At 37.1% G+C, this 16,975-nt stretch overlaps 1 protein-coding gene across 2 annotated transcripts in view; it reads left to right on the top strand.

Moving 5' to 3' along the window:
- The window catches only part of GABRA4 (gamma-aminobutyric acid type A receptor alpha4 subunit), a 34,774-nt gene that overhangs the window by 1,895 nt on the left and 15,904 nt on the right, over positions 1-16,975 (top strand). For both annotated transcript variants that reach the window (XM_030449825.1, XM_030449824.1), the window contains exons 3-8: positions 7,465-7,532; positions 9,827-10,047; positions 10,150-10,232; positions 11,976-12,119; positions 13,520-13,672; positions 15,704-15,963. In XM_030449825.1, the coding sequence (XP_030305685.1) occupies positions 7,465-7,532; positions 9,827-10,047; positions 10,150-10,232; positions 11,976-12,119; positions 13,520-13,672; positions 15,704-15,963 (929 nt within the window). The remainder of the gene's footprint in view (positions 1-7,464; positions 7,533-9,826; positions 10,048-10,149; positions 10,233-11,975; positions 12,120-13,519; positions 13,673-15,703; positions 15,964-16,975) is intronic.

Genomic DNA, 16,975 nt, shown 5'->3' with positions numbered 1-16,975 from the left:
GCTTTGTGCTTTCTTACAACATCTAAAGCACTCATTTTTGAGTTTTGAACTTCTAAGTAAAATGTGGGGAAGAAAATACTTTATATTTTAAAATGACGCCTACCTCTCTAGGTACTTACAGCAAAAGTTATCTTTACCTGATTTGACAGGAACATAAAAAGAAAAAAAAAACAACAAAAAACCAACAACAAAACCAAGCAAAGAAAGATATTTCTTCAGCTGACTTTTTACATAACTCAGACTAACAGCTATGGATTAAGTATTTAAATATTCACTACCCAAATCAAGTTTTCTCTATATTTTGGCTTCTTTTTGCTGAACAATCTTTATGAGAAACAGGACTTGCACATTAAAAGTGGATCTCTCGCCAGTTTATAGCATTGAAAGCAAGATGTCAGAACATAAAGAGATGGAAAATTATAATGTGTTTTGGTAATGTTAAAGCTACATCACTTTCCGATGAACAGCAGAATATTTATTTTTGTTTTATTCTTGAAGCTGATTCACCATCAAGTTTTCACGTGCCTCCAAATGAAGATTTTATTTTAAGAACAAGAAGCTGCACAGAGGTCTCGCTGATACTGGTTTTAAACTTCAAATCAGTGAAAGCATTTCTAATTCTGGCACAAATTATGTTTAAAATCAGACTCGAGCAGGTAGCCAAATGCTGAATTTTGATGGCATCTTCCAGAGTAACCACAAATAAAAATTCATGAAGATATTTTTGCATTAAGAATGAAGTAGAAAATATTAGATTCTGGAGATTTCCTTAAACTAGATCAAAAGTCTCCATGCCATCACTAACGAGTACAATTTTTCATAGATACAGAGAGAAAGTGAATGTGTCTGAGCATGCTTACAAATGTGGAAATGGTCTCTGGGAGTGTTTTAAACCTAAACAGGATATGTAGAAGCTTGTGTTGGTATTTCTTACGCAGAAGCATGGCATATATTGAGGGTTGATAGAAAAATGAAGTTCTCTGTATCATTTGATTGACATGTTGCATTACAAACTCACTTTATTAAATGAGTTTAAAAATCCTAAGAAGTTTCTGTTTCTTACTAAGCACTGTGAAGTTTGATAGCATAAGAAAACAAAACCAGAAGGGTTTAGGAGAAAGCTTATTAAGGACCTTTAAAGTGGTAGTTCCCATTAAGTTTCGGAGAAGAGGCAATCTAGAGAAGCAAAGAGATTTCACCAAGAAATGTAGTGAAACAAAGCAGAATGGGCAGTTTTGTGTAGGTAAGAATAAAGTCCCCAAGTGCTGTCAGGAACACTTGAAGTACATAAGAGTTTTGAATTTCAGCAGAGGGAAAATAATGAACTAATGAATGAAGTAATAGTGTACAATGTTTGAAGGTAGTGTGGTGGAAATGGAGTCAATTCCATTCCCTGCACTATATGCTCCATTTTTATCATAGGCCTGAAATTCAGAATGCAATTTTCAATGCATGTGGCTTTCCCAGCCAAAAACCGTCCTGTAAGAACAGAGTGTTTACAGTAGCCAGTTGTAGTGTGATTAATTAAAAGTATTGCCTTTTGGAAAACTTCAGAAGTGTTACCGCAATGGTATTTTGATTCAGCTGCAAAATTTTGAAGAAAAAGCATTTTTTAGTTAGACCCTGACTCCAGCTTTTATCTGCTTTTAAAAATTTGCTGTTAGACACAAAGGCTAAACTGCAGAAGGCTGCAAAAACTAGATTTTATCAGAAAATCCTCTTGTTACTTTTCTACTGGCGATTAGTTTCAACCTGACGATAAAGGTCCAAATGGCTTTTTGTAAACAGTGTTATTTGCTTGACGTCAAAGGCCTGAGTTGTATTTACAGTTTTAAACACTTGCATAGTTGCAGACTTTACCTGAATGACTCCTCACCTAATTAAGGATGTGATTCAAACCCAGTATTGGATTATAACTTCAGAAAGTGTAACACTCTTTGGGAAACTTTCATGATAGGGTAGCTCAGCACACTTTGGAAAGTTAAGAAGGAATGGGGTAAGCTGCTGAGGACAGTATCACTGTGTGCTGCCATGTATCTGCTAATTTTCATTATCTTTCCTGTTAAGTGTCCCTTTTGGAGAACATTTCATCTCTAGTGTCTTACTTTTAATGGCCAATTTTATGGCCAAACCAATGCAGGAAGGTGATGTGTGACTTGTCACCTACCCAGGGCTCTTAGGTTGACTGTGAAACCCACTGGCCTGGACTCTGAACAGGCTGACAGTATTACCCACAGCCTGTTACTGGTCTGTTCTAGTGTGGTTGCCCATCAGTTGGTGAACACTGGAGCCATCTCTCCTCTAGGGTTCTCTTATTTGTTTGTGGTAGAGTTTGGCATGAGCTGCAAGTCTCAGTCAGCTGGGGAAGTGGTGATAGCTCTGTGGCTTTCTGTTCAGAAGTTACCACGTACACTGGCTTACAGGTAGAAGGAACAGGACCGTGTTAATTAATTTGCCTTTTTCTTTCCTTCCTCCTCATGTTTTTTCTCATAATCTTGTATCTGTAAAAGTGTAACTGAGTACTTGCTGGAATTAAATATGTTGGGTCATTGTCTCCTCTAAGAAGTGTTGGAGAGGGCTTCTCTGCCCTTTCTAGGCTGTATGGTGTTCAGCTAATAAACAGCATTTCTGGATAGTTTCATGTCCTGTCAATGCAGGAGGAATTACTTCAGTTACAAAATAAACACTGAATAAACTTGAAGAACAAAGACAATTTTCTCTTTTTAGAGAACGGAGAAATACTTACATCATTATCTGCTCTTATTAGGAACACACTTGTCTACAAAGTTCCATTGCTCAGCAAAATAGTTGTAGTAATTTACTTATTTATTTTTTAGTTTGCCAGTGGACTTAAGTGAGCACTGTGAAGTGAAGCTGATCATTTTTTTCAGGCAGTTGTCCAGTCTTCCTCAGCTGGTGAGAATAGATGACTCAAAGGCTTAACAGGATATGGTGTTAGATACCTGTAGTTGACTGATTTGAATTTGGCCAAGTAATGCTTGAAGTCATTGCCATCTGTTCATTGTTCAGTGACCTGTATAAGATTAGTGATATTCTTAGTCCAGTTCCTAGTAGACAGGTGTCCCCATCCTTAAAACTGGCACCAGTATCAAGCTTGTTGGCTGTCTCAGCAGAGTTTATTTTGATGAACAGGCAAAGAAACAGAGTAACTCCTTGGTTTTGGAGGTATGTTTTTCCATTTACAGGATAGGACCTACTGATGGATGAACAAACGTAGAGACAAATGTTACTGTGTGCTGCTGCACTTGTGTTTGTCTTTTGGTAGATAATGTAGCCCACGTTTAAATTCTACATTCATTTTTGAATATTCTGGCTTCCTAATGAAAATATTATATACAGCAGGCATCCTCAGCTGTTCTTTCTGATAGAATGAAACAAGAGAACATGCTTCATAGTTGGATATTTTTTTTCTTCCTTTTATTCACTTAGGAGATACCAGCCTTCTTCAGACAGCTAGAATTTGGAAAGAGAAAGCACCAGATCTTTCACATGTAGCTATATTTTTTTAAAAAAACACTTCTGTAGCAACTACTTTAGTTTTGTTTTGGTTTTTTGGTTTTTTTTTGATGTAGCTGTAGGAACCAATGTAATGTAATTTCATGTACTTTATGTATCCTGGGACTGATCTCATAATGACAGCAATAGCTGCACTTAGCATTTAAATTTTATGTTGAAACCTTTGTGCAGACTTGTTTGCTAATGTTCCTGATTGGCTGCGTGGCTCTTGATGGCAAATTGCAATATACAGAAAGCCTCTGGAGGATTTGACTGTTTACATACAGTGGAGATCTCTGCAGTGACAGTTGCCTATGGAGACGCGGGGATAATGGAGCCCAAAGTCTTTCGCTCGGAGCTGTGCTGCAGTTCAGTCCATATGTTGGCATAAAATGCATGGGAGAGCTGTCTTATGTTCCTCTTCACAGGGTGAGGGTCTGGCATCGCTTCTTCAGCCCACGTGTAACATCTCTACCTAACACTGAACTATTCTGGCTTTTTGCAGGGGTTGCTTTTAATCCTGCCTGAGCTTCTGTATATTATCTTGCAAGCAGTGATTCAGACTGAACTGTTCCCACTGCAGTGTGTAGGACTCTCCCTCCTATTTCATTGACATAAAAATACACACCAGGATGTTATAAATAGTTCTTCAGCATTCCTGCAGATTTATGGTGGATAGATGCTTTCTGGATGTCCATTGATGGATAAGCCCAAATGGTCATATTTAAAGTTAATTGGCCTTCTCACAACTCGCTGTGTTTTATTGCCAGTAATAGAGTGTTAAGGATTTTAATGGGATCTTCTGCTCGCGCAGCCTGAGTTAAGTGGTGCAACATGTTCGTTTTGGAGGGCTGTTAAATCACCAGTAAAAGTAGGTTAGGTGACTACAGATCACCGCCTCGTTGACAGGAATTCCCATGATTAATAATGGTTTAAAAAAAAAGAAGCATGACTCACTATTTGTACCCCCACTATTGTTACCAACTGGAGCTGTGCTTCTAGAACAAGAAGAATAAGGGATAGGTTTTGGTGTCACCAAACATACTCCTGGCTTGGCAATAAGTACTGGGATATGCTAGAAAATATAAGGTCTGGCCGTAGCAGTTGTGAGCTGAGAACGTAGGTGGAAGATGTGGAGCATAAGAGGGCTGAAACTGGAGAGAAGGCATTAGGGAGACAGTAGCTTCACCATCCTTTCCTGCTGTCTTCACTCCTACCAAACATTTTACTGTTTTACCAAAGCTTTGGATGCAAAGCAAGGATGTGCATGCCAGTATTAGCTAGATAACTGTTATGATGCCTAAAATATTTCTAGATCCTCACTCATCTGCCATTTTCTGGTGGCCTTAAAACATTTGTTCTGTCATTGTACCAGCCAAAAGTAAACTTTAATTTCAACCGTATTTTGTGGCTTCATCATGGTCTGAGAGTTCCTGCTTCCTTCTTTCTCCTGGGTCTTACTAATAAATAAAGGTTTGAGAGCAGAATAGCAGTTAACTGAATAGTGAACTCAAGCATAATTTTAATCTTGTGCTCCGGGATTTCTAATAGTATTAAATCATAGGCTTGCTGATTTTGGATACTAGTCTCTTAGAGGTCTTACCTCTTTCTTAGAAACTCCAAAAAGTAAACTTCCAGAAAAACTCTGAATGCTTACTACCCATGAAGCTGTAAGCATTTAATAAAACAAAAGAAATCAATGCCTGAGGAGAAGCAGCTCATGCCTGTGGGAAAAAATCTGTCCCTTTGCTTCATTGGACATGTTTATAAAATTACAGTGTTCTGAGAGCTGAAGAAAAGAAGGTATCTCCAGATGAAAACAGTTTGATGTTTGGTTTGGTTTGGTTTGGGTCAATATTACCATATAGTTTCTTAGAACTAACAAATAAAGCAGTTCCTGAAAGGGATTCAGAAACTGAGTACAATATTCAGTGTTCTCTTATTATCAACTAATAGAGACTGGTTCCTACAATTTCTTTTTAGAGCCATGTGGGAAAATGACATTTTGATTTCATTAGAACTTTTGATTACAGAAACATTTCAAGTTCAGGTGAAATAAATATTTATATATTTGAAACAAGTCTAGGTAAATTAAAGTCTTGTGATTAAGGGAGGCCATCTAAAATAGGATATCTTCTATTTCTATGTGCAAGTATGATTGGGGTTTTCTCCTTATTTCTAAATGCTGCAGATGAATGTCTTTATTTCCAGTATCTTGACAGCTCTAGTGAGAGTTTTTCCATACTCTTGGAGCTCTTCTGCTCTCCAGAAATAATTACATTCAGGAAATATCATTCAACTACAATGTCAGTAAAATGAGCAATATAACCACTCATGGATTTCCCTGACTTAATGAACACTTTGTTATTTGTAGAAAAGAGAACAGCTTCTATCTGACATGTTTAGAGAGCAACCCATTGCAATACAAACAGCATGGTATGAAAGTTTGTTATCTGGAACTTTGGAGTATATTTTTAAAATTTCTTAAAGACAGACATGCCAAAGTATCTCACTTTCCAGCTGAGCTATCAACTGTTGCAAGGTAAATTTTCTGTAGATTTTATCTTGAAAAAATATCCTCTGTGAAACTACTAACTTCCAGCAAAGTTGTTTTTTGATATTTAGCTGAAAAATTCTTAGTTGTTCTTCTCTGTGTAACTTGAAAACTGTGAAATAATTTTGCCTGGTTTTACTTTTAGTTCACTGTTTGACACTTGTTCTAGGTGCAAGAAGTATAGGTTTCATGTTTTCCAGTTGCTTATTCATTTATTTCCTTTTAACATTTGATTCAAAGTGACATGTGTGATGAACAGTGACTTTAAATTTTTTTTCCAAGAGGAACATATTCGTGTACTGCTAACAGCCTGCAGTCTTTCCTCATTTCCTTCTAGACTGCAAATACTATTAGAAAGCCTAAATTAACAGACTCAAGCCATTTACCCTCTTTAGAAGTTTGAGTTGTGGGGATTTAAAAACTGGCTGGGTATTTGTAAGTCATACATTTTTTTTACAAACACATACTGTTTGAAATCAGTAGATTTATTTAGTACTTTTTTAATATGCAATGTGCAGTAATTATCTGAATTAAACCATTTACTCTTGCTTTGATCTCAGAATCATCATAATAATTGATACAGATTAGCAGGTTTCTAGCCTTTTTTTTCCTTGCGAACAGAATCTAAATCCCAGTCAAAGGAGTTAGCATCTGTGTGTTTTGCTTTAAGAGGAACTGTAAAATGTACTGCTGAGTGAATGCCCATCTGAAATTTCAAGCCATTTTGTCCTGTATTTAAAAGGAACTATATGTTAAAATGAATCTGCCTTCTCTGATGGTTTCTCTGCTGCACCCAGCTGAGAGCACTGGTTTGGAGTAGCCTCACTACAGCTTTCAAGACAGACTTTGTAGTAGCGTCTGGACCTCGGTTGAGACCCTCAAAAATCCTTAGATTTCCAATTTTTATTTTGATTTTTCAGCATTAAATCACTGAAGTGCATCTCAGGGGTATGGATGCTGTTCTTGATCCTGTAGTACTAAATTGGCCAGTGCTTGGCATGCTAATATCTGTAGTACAGTCATTACCAGTAGGGCTGAAAGTTAGTACTAAATGCCTTGGGGAGTATGAGTTTCCTGAATGTAGTGCTTCTTGTTAATTAACATGGTGTTTTCAGCATGCCTTTTAATTTTTCGGTCTCTGTTTTTGTATCCATTTGAACAACATTGGTTTCCTGAATGGGGCTTTGCATGGAAATGCTGGTTTTTTATTTATTTATGTGCTAAAGGTAACTGAGCAGTGTGTGTGATTAGGGACTTATCTGAAATGACCTGTATTTGTTTTTGCTTGTCCACAGAACCCTCAAAGTGATAACTGTTCAGGTACCAGGATCATTTATGCAAACTGTTGAGATGCAAAATTCAAATTTTCTTGTCACTTCCTTTTCATACACTAGGTCCTGTTACTGAAGTCAAAACAGATATATATGTGACCAGTTTTGGACCTGTTTCTGATGTAGAAATGGTATGTATTTCTGGGATTAAAATGTCATTTACTGGTACTGGGAAGCCATTAACTGCAGTAAGGAGTGGATGCTTCATCTGTACTGTTCTGTCAGTCATGCAAAGTAGATAAGATTAGTAACAGCTTAATTTACAGGTTATAATTAGATACATCAGGCCTGATTCTGGTCACACTTTAGCTGTTTTTTGACTGGCTTAAGGAATTAACTTCATAGGATTTAAAACAGAGTATCATGGTGTAGAAGCAGAATCAGGTCTTGCAGGGAGCATCTAAGCCTGTCTGCTCAAGACAAAATGTGTAATATCTTTGAAATTGCCTTTCTTTCTGAAACTTGTGTTATTCTCAGGTGAATAATAATGACATCGTTTCACAAATACTTGTTGACGTTTTCATTTCAGATGAATGCTCTTTGCTCATATTTGTGCCCCTTTTAGAATAACTTTCAGCAAATGTTTGATAAGAGTTTTCTTAAGTGTCTGCAGAAATTGAACATCGAAGTGACATGCATGCAATACTCAGAGAAGAGAAACCTTACATTTGCACGTACTGTTATTTGTGCCCGAATGGCATCTGCATTCATTTAAGGTCAAATCCTGCGTAACTCTCATAAACTTATATAGTCCAATGGAATACCCTTAAGTAGTCCAGTAGTTTTTTTTTAATAAAATATCCAAGAAATCATATGGAAGTAAAACAGATGTATGTAGTGAAACTAAACTTCCTGAAGGGAAAGGCAGTTCCAGGGCAGTAAGTCTCCCCATACAGTGCTCTTGTGCACTTTGTGGTGCACCTGGTTTGGTTCTGTCACGTGGAAAGGTATGTGATTGCAAGATACTTTTTCAAGGACTAGATGACTGATAGCAGTTTCATGTTGAAATCCATCTTACTCCCTTCAGTGGTTGTCATGTGCAGTGTGGTGCTGCTCAGTGTGGCAAGTGGTATACAAACCTGGCCCCAAAGAAATTTAGTAATGTCTGCCTAAAATCTAAAATGGGGGCTGGCTGGGATCTCAGGTTTTCACTGAAGCATTTGCAATGGTGCCACATGGGAAATTGTCACATTGGAGAAGACAGGAGTGACAACATGGGCTAAAGGTAGGTAAAGAACTGGGAAAAGGAGACTTTTCAGCAGATGTTTCCCTTCTTCCCATTAGGGATTAGTTGAGAGGCTGTTCAGGGATCACAGAATTGGTTAGAATCATTTTTTGTTAATGTATCCATTAGTGAGTGACCCAGTGTAATCTGATTGTGGCTGCACTCACAAAGCTCACTGAAAGAGGGGAGTGTGATACAGGAATGTTCAGAATGTCTCTTTAGAGCTGGGTTACTTTGGTCCCCAGTGTAATGAAAAGGGTTTCTTTCAATCTTGTATTATAAAATCTGTCATTAGAAGCTAATAATAAAAACTACCATTTACAAGCTATGATGTCAACAGCAAGAAATGGCACTAGAAAAGAGACTTTTCATGTGAATAGATAAGATCATACAATTCAATGATAAAATTATGCAGAAGAGTTTGAAACAAAGTCAGATAACATTGTTTGGATTAACAACAAAATTATAACTGTATGTTAGAAAGGACTCTGTTACCTTTTTCAGTACCTCATGATGCTTTTTTTTGTCAAGTGCTTTAGCTTTCCAAGGTGAGACATGCATTCCTTTGTCCATTCATTCATGATTTCTCATTATGTGCCTGTGTTTGCATTTCTGAAGTTGTTGTTTGCATGTTTTCTTTGGAGTATCTGAATGGCTTTTCTGAGGAAGTTAATGGGATAGTTAAATGTCTGTGTATGCAAGTCTATATATAATTATTATCCACGGTTTTTGGCATGGCAAAGGAAATATTTCCCTGTCCTCAGTTAAAATCTTACTTTCCATGAGTTGAAATTAAATTTTCTTTTCTTACTTTGAAGTGGAAGTAATTGTTTGCCCTGATATTTTTAATTTAGCCAGCGGCAGGAAATCCATGTGTATCCTGTCTTTAAAAATCTGTTGACACTTATTGTAAGAGATAATTTTATTTCCACTTACATGCTTGAATACAAACTCAATTGCCTGTTTCCTGCAAGCTAATTGGATTAATTATTCCTTAACGATTAAACATGTGTAGCAATTTATTGATATGAGTAATGTGGGAAATCAAACTATTAAGAAGTACACAACACACTTTTAATTGGTGGAAATATGTTCGTAGCATTTCTTACCTACTGATTTCTTTCTTTCTGAGTATTTCTTTCTTTGCAGGAAACACTCATGCAAGTGTGATCTTTGGGTTGTTTTTGCAATTTAATACAGGAATACACAATGGATGTCTTCTTCCGGCAGACGTGGGTAGACAAAAGATTAAAGTATGATGGCCCTATTGAAATTTTAAGACTGAACAACTTGATGGTTTCAAAGGTGTGGACTCCTGACACTTTCTTCAGGAATGGGAAAAAGTCTGTTGCACATAATATGACAGCCCCAAATAAACTCTTTAGAATAATGAGAAATGGCACCATCTTGTACACAATGAGGTATTTAGCATGTTTGTTCAGCTTCATAAAATTACTGTATGCAAAAGTTGTACTGCCTAGACAAAATGGCAACCAGAGACTATTTAATTTGTTCCATTATAGGCTTACAATAAGTGCAGAGTGTCCCATGAGATTAGTGGATTTTCCCATGGATGGTCATGCTTGTCCTCTCAAATTTGGGAGTTGTAAGTTGCAATTATGAAATTTCTTGTCACTACAGAATTTAAATAGTAGAAGTAGATTTTGAGCAATTACTAAACTTTCTGCATACTAGTCTTGATATACAATCCTTACGCAGACAAAACTCCTGTTAAGTTCCTTGAGAATTTTATTTAGGGCCCCAAAAATTAAACCCAGGCAGAGAACTGAAAATCAGGCAGTGGTTCAGCCATTATGTTAAGCCCCACTATTCCGGCTCCACAGTTGCTTAAAATATGTAGTTTTATTTTGTTCTTAGGAACTGGGTACTCAGTGATGTGAGAGATTCTCTGGAAAAGGCAGACAGGGTGGGATCCATCTCAGCTTACATCAGCCAGGTGAAAGGTACTTAGGGAAGCAGGTTACTTGGCTTTCTGTACAGTTCGTGGAGGCACGTTGACATCCGAAGATAAATGTTCAGATATTTGATCTCTAGTTGTATTTGGATATTTCCTGATCTATAATGGGAGTCTACGGGGCAAGCTGAGGCTAGGTAAATAATTTTTAGGTTGGTGAGAGGAATCTTAATGTAGGTGACTTGTCTGTTTTACTTTGAAGTCATACATAGCTTTTAGAATAATCTCTAAACTTTGACTAGAGGGAAAGTTTTGGGACAAGTGAGGTAGTTCTGATTCCTTGATTTGAATCCACATCAGAGGCCTCTGGGACAGCTTGGGGTTGGTTAAGTGCACTCTGTTAATGGCTTTGTCACTCTCCTGAGCCTCCTTGGCCACTGACTCCAGAGCTTTACAATCCTGTGTAAGGAGTGGGCATTACTCTGTTTGCCTTGCTCTGGTATTAGAAATGTCTGGAAGCTGCTCATAGCCTTTCCTTAGCATAAATTTAGCTTACAGCTGGGTAGTCAACCAAAAGGGGGATATTAAAGACACTGCTCTGATAAGGTTTTTCGTTCCTCGTGCTGAGAGCCTGGAGATGATGCTGCCAGAATTGGTTTTGGTATCGGCTGTGTGATAGGGGAGCTTCAATAGTGGGGACATCTCCACAAGCATATCTCTGCAGGCACAATCACCAACCAGCAGAAATTACCTTTGACACTAATCTGATATTTTCCTCAGTGAAATTTGAAATAAGATGTAGCCATTTCACATGCAAGACTGATTTAATTTACTTTTAACAGGAGTTTGGGCTGTGTAGGGATTGAATGCTAGTCCTAAGTTATGTCTTTTCTATTAACTGTAAAATGGTTTTTTGGGCATGATTATTTTTTGGCTATTGTGAATTTTCTACTGACCTCTAGTTTCTGGCAAATATTTTAAACACAAGTTTAAAATATTATACTTTTTAGCATTATTTATGTCTTAGTGTAATAATTCTTTTCTGTAAAAAAATGTGCACCCACCCTCCAAAATGTATATTCCTGATACATGTTTTTTATATATTAGTGCAGTCTAATGATAAAATTTTAGATAGAAATTTCTAAAATAATTTAAAGAAACTTTACAAGCCCAATAAGAGCTGATGCAGAAAGAACTTGTGTTCAGACTTCACAATCAAATGTGAAGTGAATTTGTGTGTGACCTTTGACAGATGACATTAGCTGCTATTTATTGTCCTGCAAGGGCAGATTTTGGGGTAACTTAACATGAAGGATATCTTCTAAAGTTGTTAGTGTGAGAGTCTTCCCATTTGATTTTGATAGGTTTGAACTAGGCTCTGTGTAAGGTGTGAGAAGAAGTTTCCTATTTATGCAAATTGATGCTGTGTTGTAGATGCTTATCCAAAGAGTGAAATGATTTATACCTGGACAAAAGGACCTGAGAAATCAGTGGAAGTTCCTGAGGAGTCTTCCAGTTTAGTTCAGTATGACCTGCTTGGGCATACGGTGTCCACTGAAACCATTAAATCTATTACAGGTAGGAATCTCATCAGTAAAAATCAACCTGAGTTAAAGCTAACCCTGTAACATGGCCTGGACTTTTTTCTTTCCTTCCTGTAAGGTATTCTTCTGAATGTCATAAGGTGTATATTCAGGGCTGAGAGCACAAATGTGAATTAGGTTTCTGTCCTTCAGATTTACATTTGCGGATTCATTACGGTAGATTGTGACCGTCTTTCAGCAAGCCAGAATGAGATCATTACTCTGTGGGACAAAATGAGCATTTAATCACTGCTTAAAATGCAGTTTGAAGAGTCGAGAGGATGCCTGGGTGAGGAAGTAATTTCTCAACACTGTATCCACATTATGTGCAAAAGACTTCCTTTGTTTGGCTGTGCAAACAGCTTAGGATAGAAGTACAGCATATAAAATGGGTTATTAAAGCCATAAAAACCCTCTAGTCAGATAAGGAGAGGCACAAATGCATTAGTCACAATAGATACTTCTGCTGATTTGTGCTGTAAGAAATAAGGCAAATGGCAACTACAGGCATCCGAAATGAGTGAAGTATCACTGATGAGCAGTGTGGTGATAAACAAGCATATTCCTAAAATATTTTTAAAATGTGGAGTCATTTTCTACGCATCAGCAAATTTGGGTGTTGTGAGATTGTCCAAATGAAACAGATAAAGTAAACATATTTGATGTATTGCTCTGTGAATATTTTTTCTCAAAGATAAAACAGAATTTTGCAGTATACTAGAAATTTACTTTTCAGCATATTGATTATTATGAGTTAACAGCAGAATTTCCTTATAGCCCCAAAATGCTCATTCTGTAGGGCTGTAGTTAGACAGTCTATTCAGTTCATTTAAAGACTGCAAATTTGTTTAATATGAATGATAATATTAGAGATTAAATTAGAGTATTTAAAATCTTGTCAATGTTTCATTATCACAGAAGTGCTGATGTATAAATATAGTAAAAAGCTGATATGCTTCCATGTAATTTAATGTGCATCGTTGTTATTGTTCTATTTGGCAGGTAGGTACCACAATATTCTGGATATTATGGTAGGTAAATAGCTTTTGTCTTTAGAGTCTTTTCTTCAACAGATGCCATGAGAATTTTTAAAATCATGCTTATGCTGTAAAAGGTGATCCAGTAGTAGCTGTACATTTATAGTATTTATAGTATTTTTCATAGCATCTTCTGAATGGCACTGCCAGGATCTACTACCAGAATTTTTTGTTTAAATCTTTGTTTCATTCTTGTCTCTAAGAAACATACTCTTCTGTATATGTTAAGTGGTATGAATATCACAATCTTAAAACCCCCCAGTTGGTAGCCTGAAACAGTTATTTTGCAACACAGTTTTATGCACATCCAGAAAACTTGTGAGGGTTTTTTTGTTTTTCTGTTGTTTTTTTTTTTCAGGTGAATATATTGTTATGACAGTTTACTTCCACCTCAGACGGAAAATGGGTTATTTTATGATTCAGACCTATATCCCATGCATTATGACCGTGATCCTCTCTCAAGTTTCGTTTTGGATAAATAAGGAGTCGGTTCCAGCTAGAACTGTGTTTGGTAATTATTTCTTTTTTTAATTTTTCTCATAGGTCCTCTTTTAATAAATGTCATGAGAACAGACCTCTTTAGTGCATGAGGTATACTGACTCTGTGCTAGTGCAGAAACAAGGGGATGATGTAAATTCAGAGGAATTTTTTGCTATCAGTGTATGAAAAATATGTTATGTGGATCCTTGCAATCTGAAGAGAGACCTGGAATTTTTAACCAGAAGGGTGATACAGTTGTCTGTGGCACAGTGTTGTACATTTGTGGGTATTCTGTCTACTTGAGGGAGCAAGTTGGGAAGATCTGGCCTTGTATCAAGTCCTTATCCTACATCCAAGGCTGCCTTTGCTGTGGTGTTTCATAAAGGTACTTTAAAACTGAAAGGAAAAGGTAGAATCTGTATTTGCAGACAAAATGTGATAGCTAAAAATATCTGAAGATTTTTTCCTACAGTTATACATTTCTAATCAGAAGCTTGCAAGTACTTAGTGCTGGGTAATTAGAGTTCATGTGTATACATAATATTTTTTTACCTATAATCCCCTACCCTGTAAATCACTTTGACACATATCCAAGGGCAGTTGCCGTGGCAGCTGTGAGTCTCAGAGAAGAATGATAAAAGATTATGATAGTCAACTGTAATACTGTCACAGCCTTCGTTCTCCTCCTTTTTACTGAGGGATAGTTGGTCATTCAAGTCACTTTTCCCTATTCTTACATCTATTAAACAAATATTTTTAAAAGGACAGTTTAGAAACTGTTCGTTTGAAGTGGAGAAAGGTACAATCAGGAAGAATAGGACTAAGCAGGGGTGGGTCTCTACCAGGAAAAAAAAAACAACTTTCCATAATTTTTTTTCTCAGACTTACACATTTTCAGTGGTGTGTTTTTTCAACACCTTCCCACTGAAGATTTGTGAGCTTGCATATGTGTTTTATGCTGCTGAGTTTGCTCTGAGATACACTTTGTGCTTTCATGAGCTGCTTTTAGTCTTTTTTCTTTAAAAAGAAATGTTTGCATTGTGTCCCCTCCTTTATATGGCACTGTCTCAGTGAAGCATTTTCATATCACATTGCCCTGTTGAGAGAGAGCACCATTTATAGAGTAAGGGATGTGAGGATCCTGTTGGAAAACATGCTTTTACTTATCTTGAATTCTTCTCAATGTATGCATTCCATCTTGAATTAAAATGGGTGCTAGGTTATATTCATAAGAGTAAAGACGTCTTCATTTTTAGGAAGACTTCCTTGAGGTTATCATGGTAGGACTTAAGCAGTGCTCACTATATCTTCAGTATTTTGTATTTGCAAGATATAGGGTATTTTGGATCAAAAACCCCAGGCCTAGGTTTTATTCAGCATGCATTTTTATTTGAAGTATTACGGAGTGGTCATAACTTGAGCTCAGTGTTAATGCTTGTACATTGTACAAATGCTAATTAAAAAGTTGTTCTTTCAGAAGAAGAAATTCATTTGTTGACAAGTAGCAGAAGGTTTACAAGATAAGGTGTTGATTTGCTAATTAACAGAGTTGTTAACATAATATTCTAGTTTTCCTTAGCACCAAAATAATTTGCTGTGACTCAGTGGCACCTGGATTACAAGTGGGATCAGAAGAACAGATGCAGAGTAATAGTTGGCATTTTGAACCCATTACAGGAAAAAAATGTTTTTGTTAGGGTCTGAGGGGTGCTCCCCCATTTAACAAATTATGTTGAAATGTTTAGAAAACAACTAGTAAGAAATTCTGTTGAATTGGACATGAAAAAAGTATGAAGCGACAGCTTCCATGTTTTCTTCATGTGAACTGTAGTTGATCTGCTGAAGTCATGGCTTCCCACACCTCCCTTAAAGCTGGTTAACAGGTTCGTGGTCATAGCTGCTCATAGATACCTGCTGGTTGCCATGACTTAAATCTGTTGTGCTATGAACAAGCAGCAGAAAGTCTCCTTTGTGATTTAAAATTATTAATTTAATCCTGCCTGGCTATTCTCATTCTGATTTTCTTGAATTCAGCAGTGTTTCTGCTTTGTTTCTTTGAAGGAATAACCACAGTGTTGACAATGACTACACTGAGCATCAGTGCAAGACATTCACTGCCAAAAGTATCCTATGCTACTGCCATGGACTGGTTCATAGCAGTCTGCTTTGCCTTTGTGTTCTCTGCTCTCATTGAGTTCGCTGCTGTCAACTATTTTACTAATATACAAATGGAAAAAGCCAAAAGGAAGACAGTAAAATCCCTCCTTGAATTTCCAGTTGCTCCAGTACAAAGAGAAAGAAGTACAGAAGAGGCAGTCACGGTACGTTTTCAGCTTAAATACTTTCCACCTTTCTGGTAGTGTTTCTCAGTAAAAGCAGCCCTCTAACTTGCTCCCAGGTTCCCCCTGAGCTAATGATGCAGTGTAACTCAGCATAATGGAAGACTAATGTCACACCATCCATATTCAATGATAAAATCCTGTAAAATTTTATTTTTCTCCTGCATTACTGGGTTAACTCAGGGGATAGGAGGAGGTGGTGTGTCTTTATACCTGCAGTCTTTTCTACATTTATCTGCATTTTGGTGAAGGTTGGCTAGGATGGGTATCTTTAGGAAACGATCACTCTGCCAATTAATTCTGACTGGACTGATTATATAGACCATAATGTTACAGGTATGGAGGCTATGTTATCATATGTAGCTAATGTCTTCAATGAATCTAAATACACCATTAGAAAATTTTCATAGACATAACAATTCTCTTTTCATTGTATGTATTGAGATCTAGAGTTTTATCTCATCTTCAGTTACTACTTCAGGAATTTGTGAAGAAATCTAGATGAACCATTGTGTCCACCATAGATTTAAGTTTTATGAAACTTGTTTATCTTTGCACAGGAAATATCTTCAACTCCTAAGCAGTTTTGAGAGCTCTGTTTAACAATACACTTTCCAGCTTTCAGAGTGCTTCTGATGAAGCATCACTTGTGTGGCAGCTATCATACTTCATGGACTGGTGACTAAAGGCTCAGTGTCTTTTCCAGTTGAGCACCCTGGTGATTCTCCTTTCTTCCCTTCTCACATTCCCATTCACTGACTGCTCCTGAATTGCTGCTCCTATTCATGAGACACCTGGCTAACAAAGCTATTAGAGCATTTACACCAGCCATGGGGTAGGTCAGGACTTCCCAGCTGCAGCTGACTCTTGGGAGCACCACTCCAGCAGTCAGATGCCTACAGCAGCATTGTAATTTACTGTTCCTGTCACACTGACTTTCTAACTTCCTTTGGCTAAGGCGAGATTTAAGAACCACTGTTTTAGGCTAACTCCT

Source organism: Calypte anna, chromosome 4A (genome assembly GCF_003957555.1).
Source record: "Calypte anna isolate BGI_N300 chromosome 4A, bCalAnn1_v1.p, whole genome shotgun sequence".
NCBI classification, from domain to species: Eukaryota; Metazoa; Chordata; class Aves; order Apodiformes; family Trochilidae; genus Calypte; species Calypte anna.
This window is presented reverse-complemented; position numbering and strand designations above follow the sequence as displayed.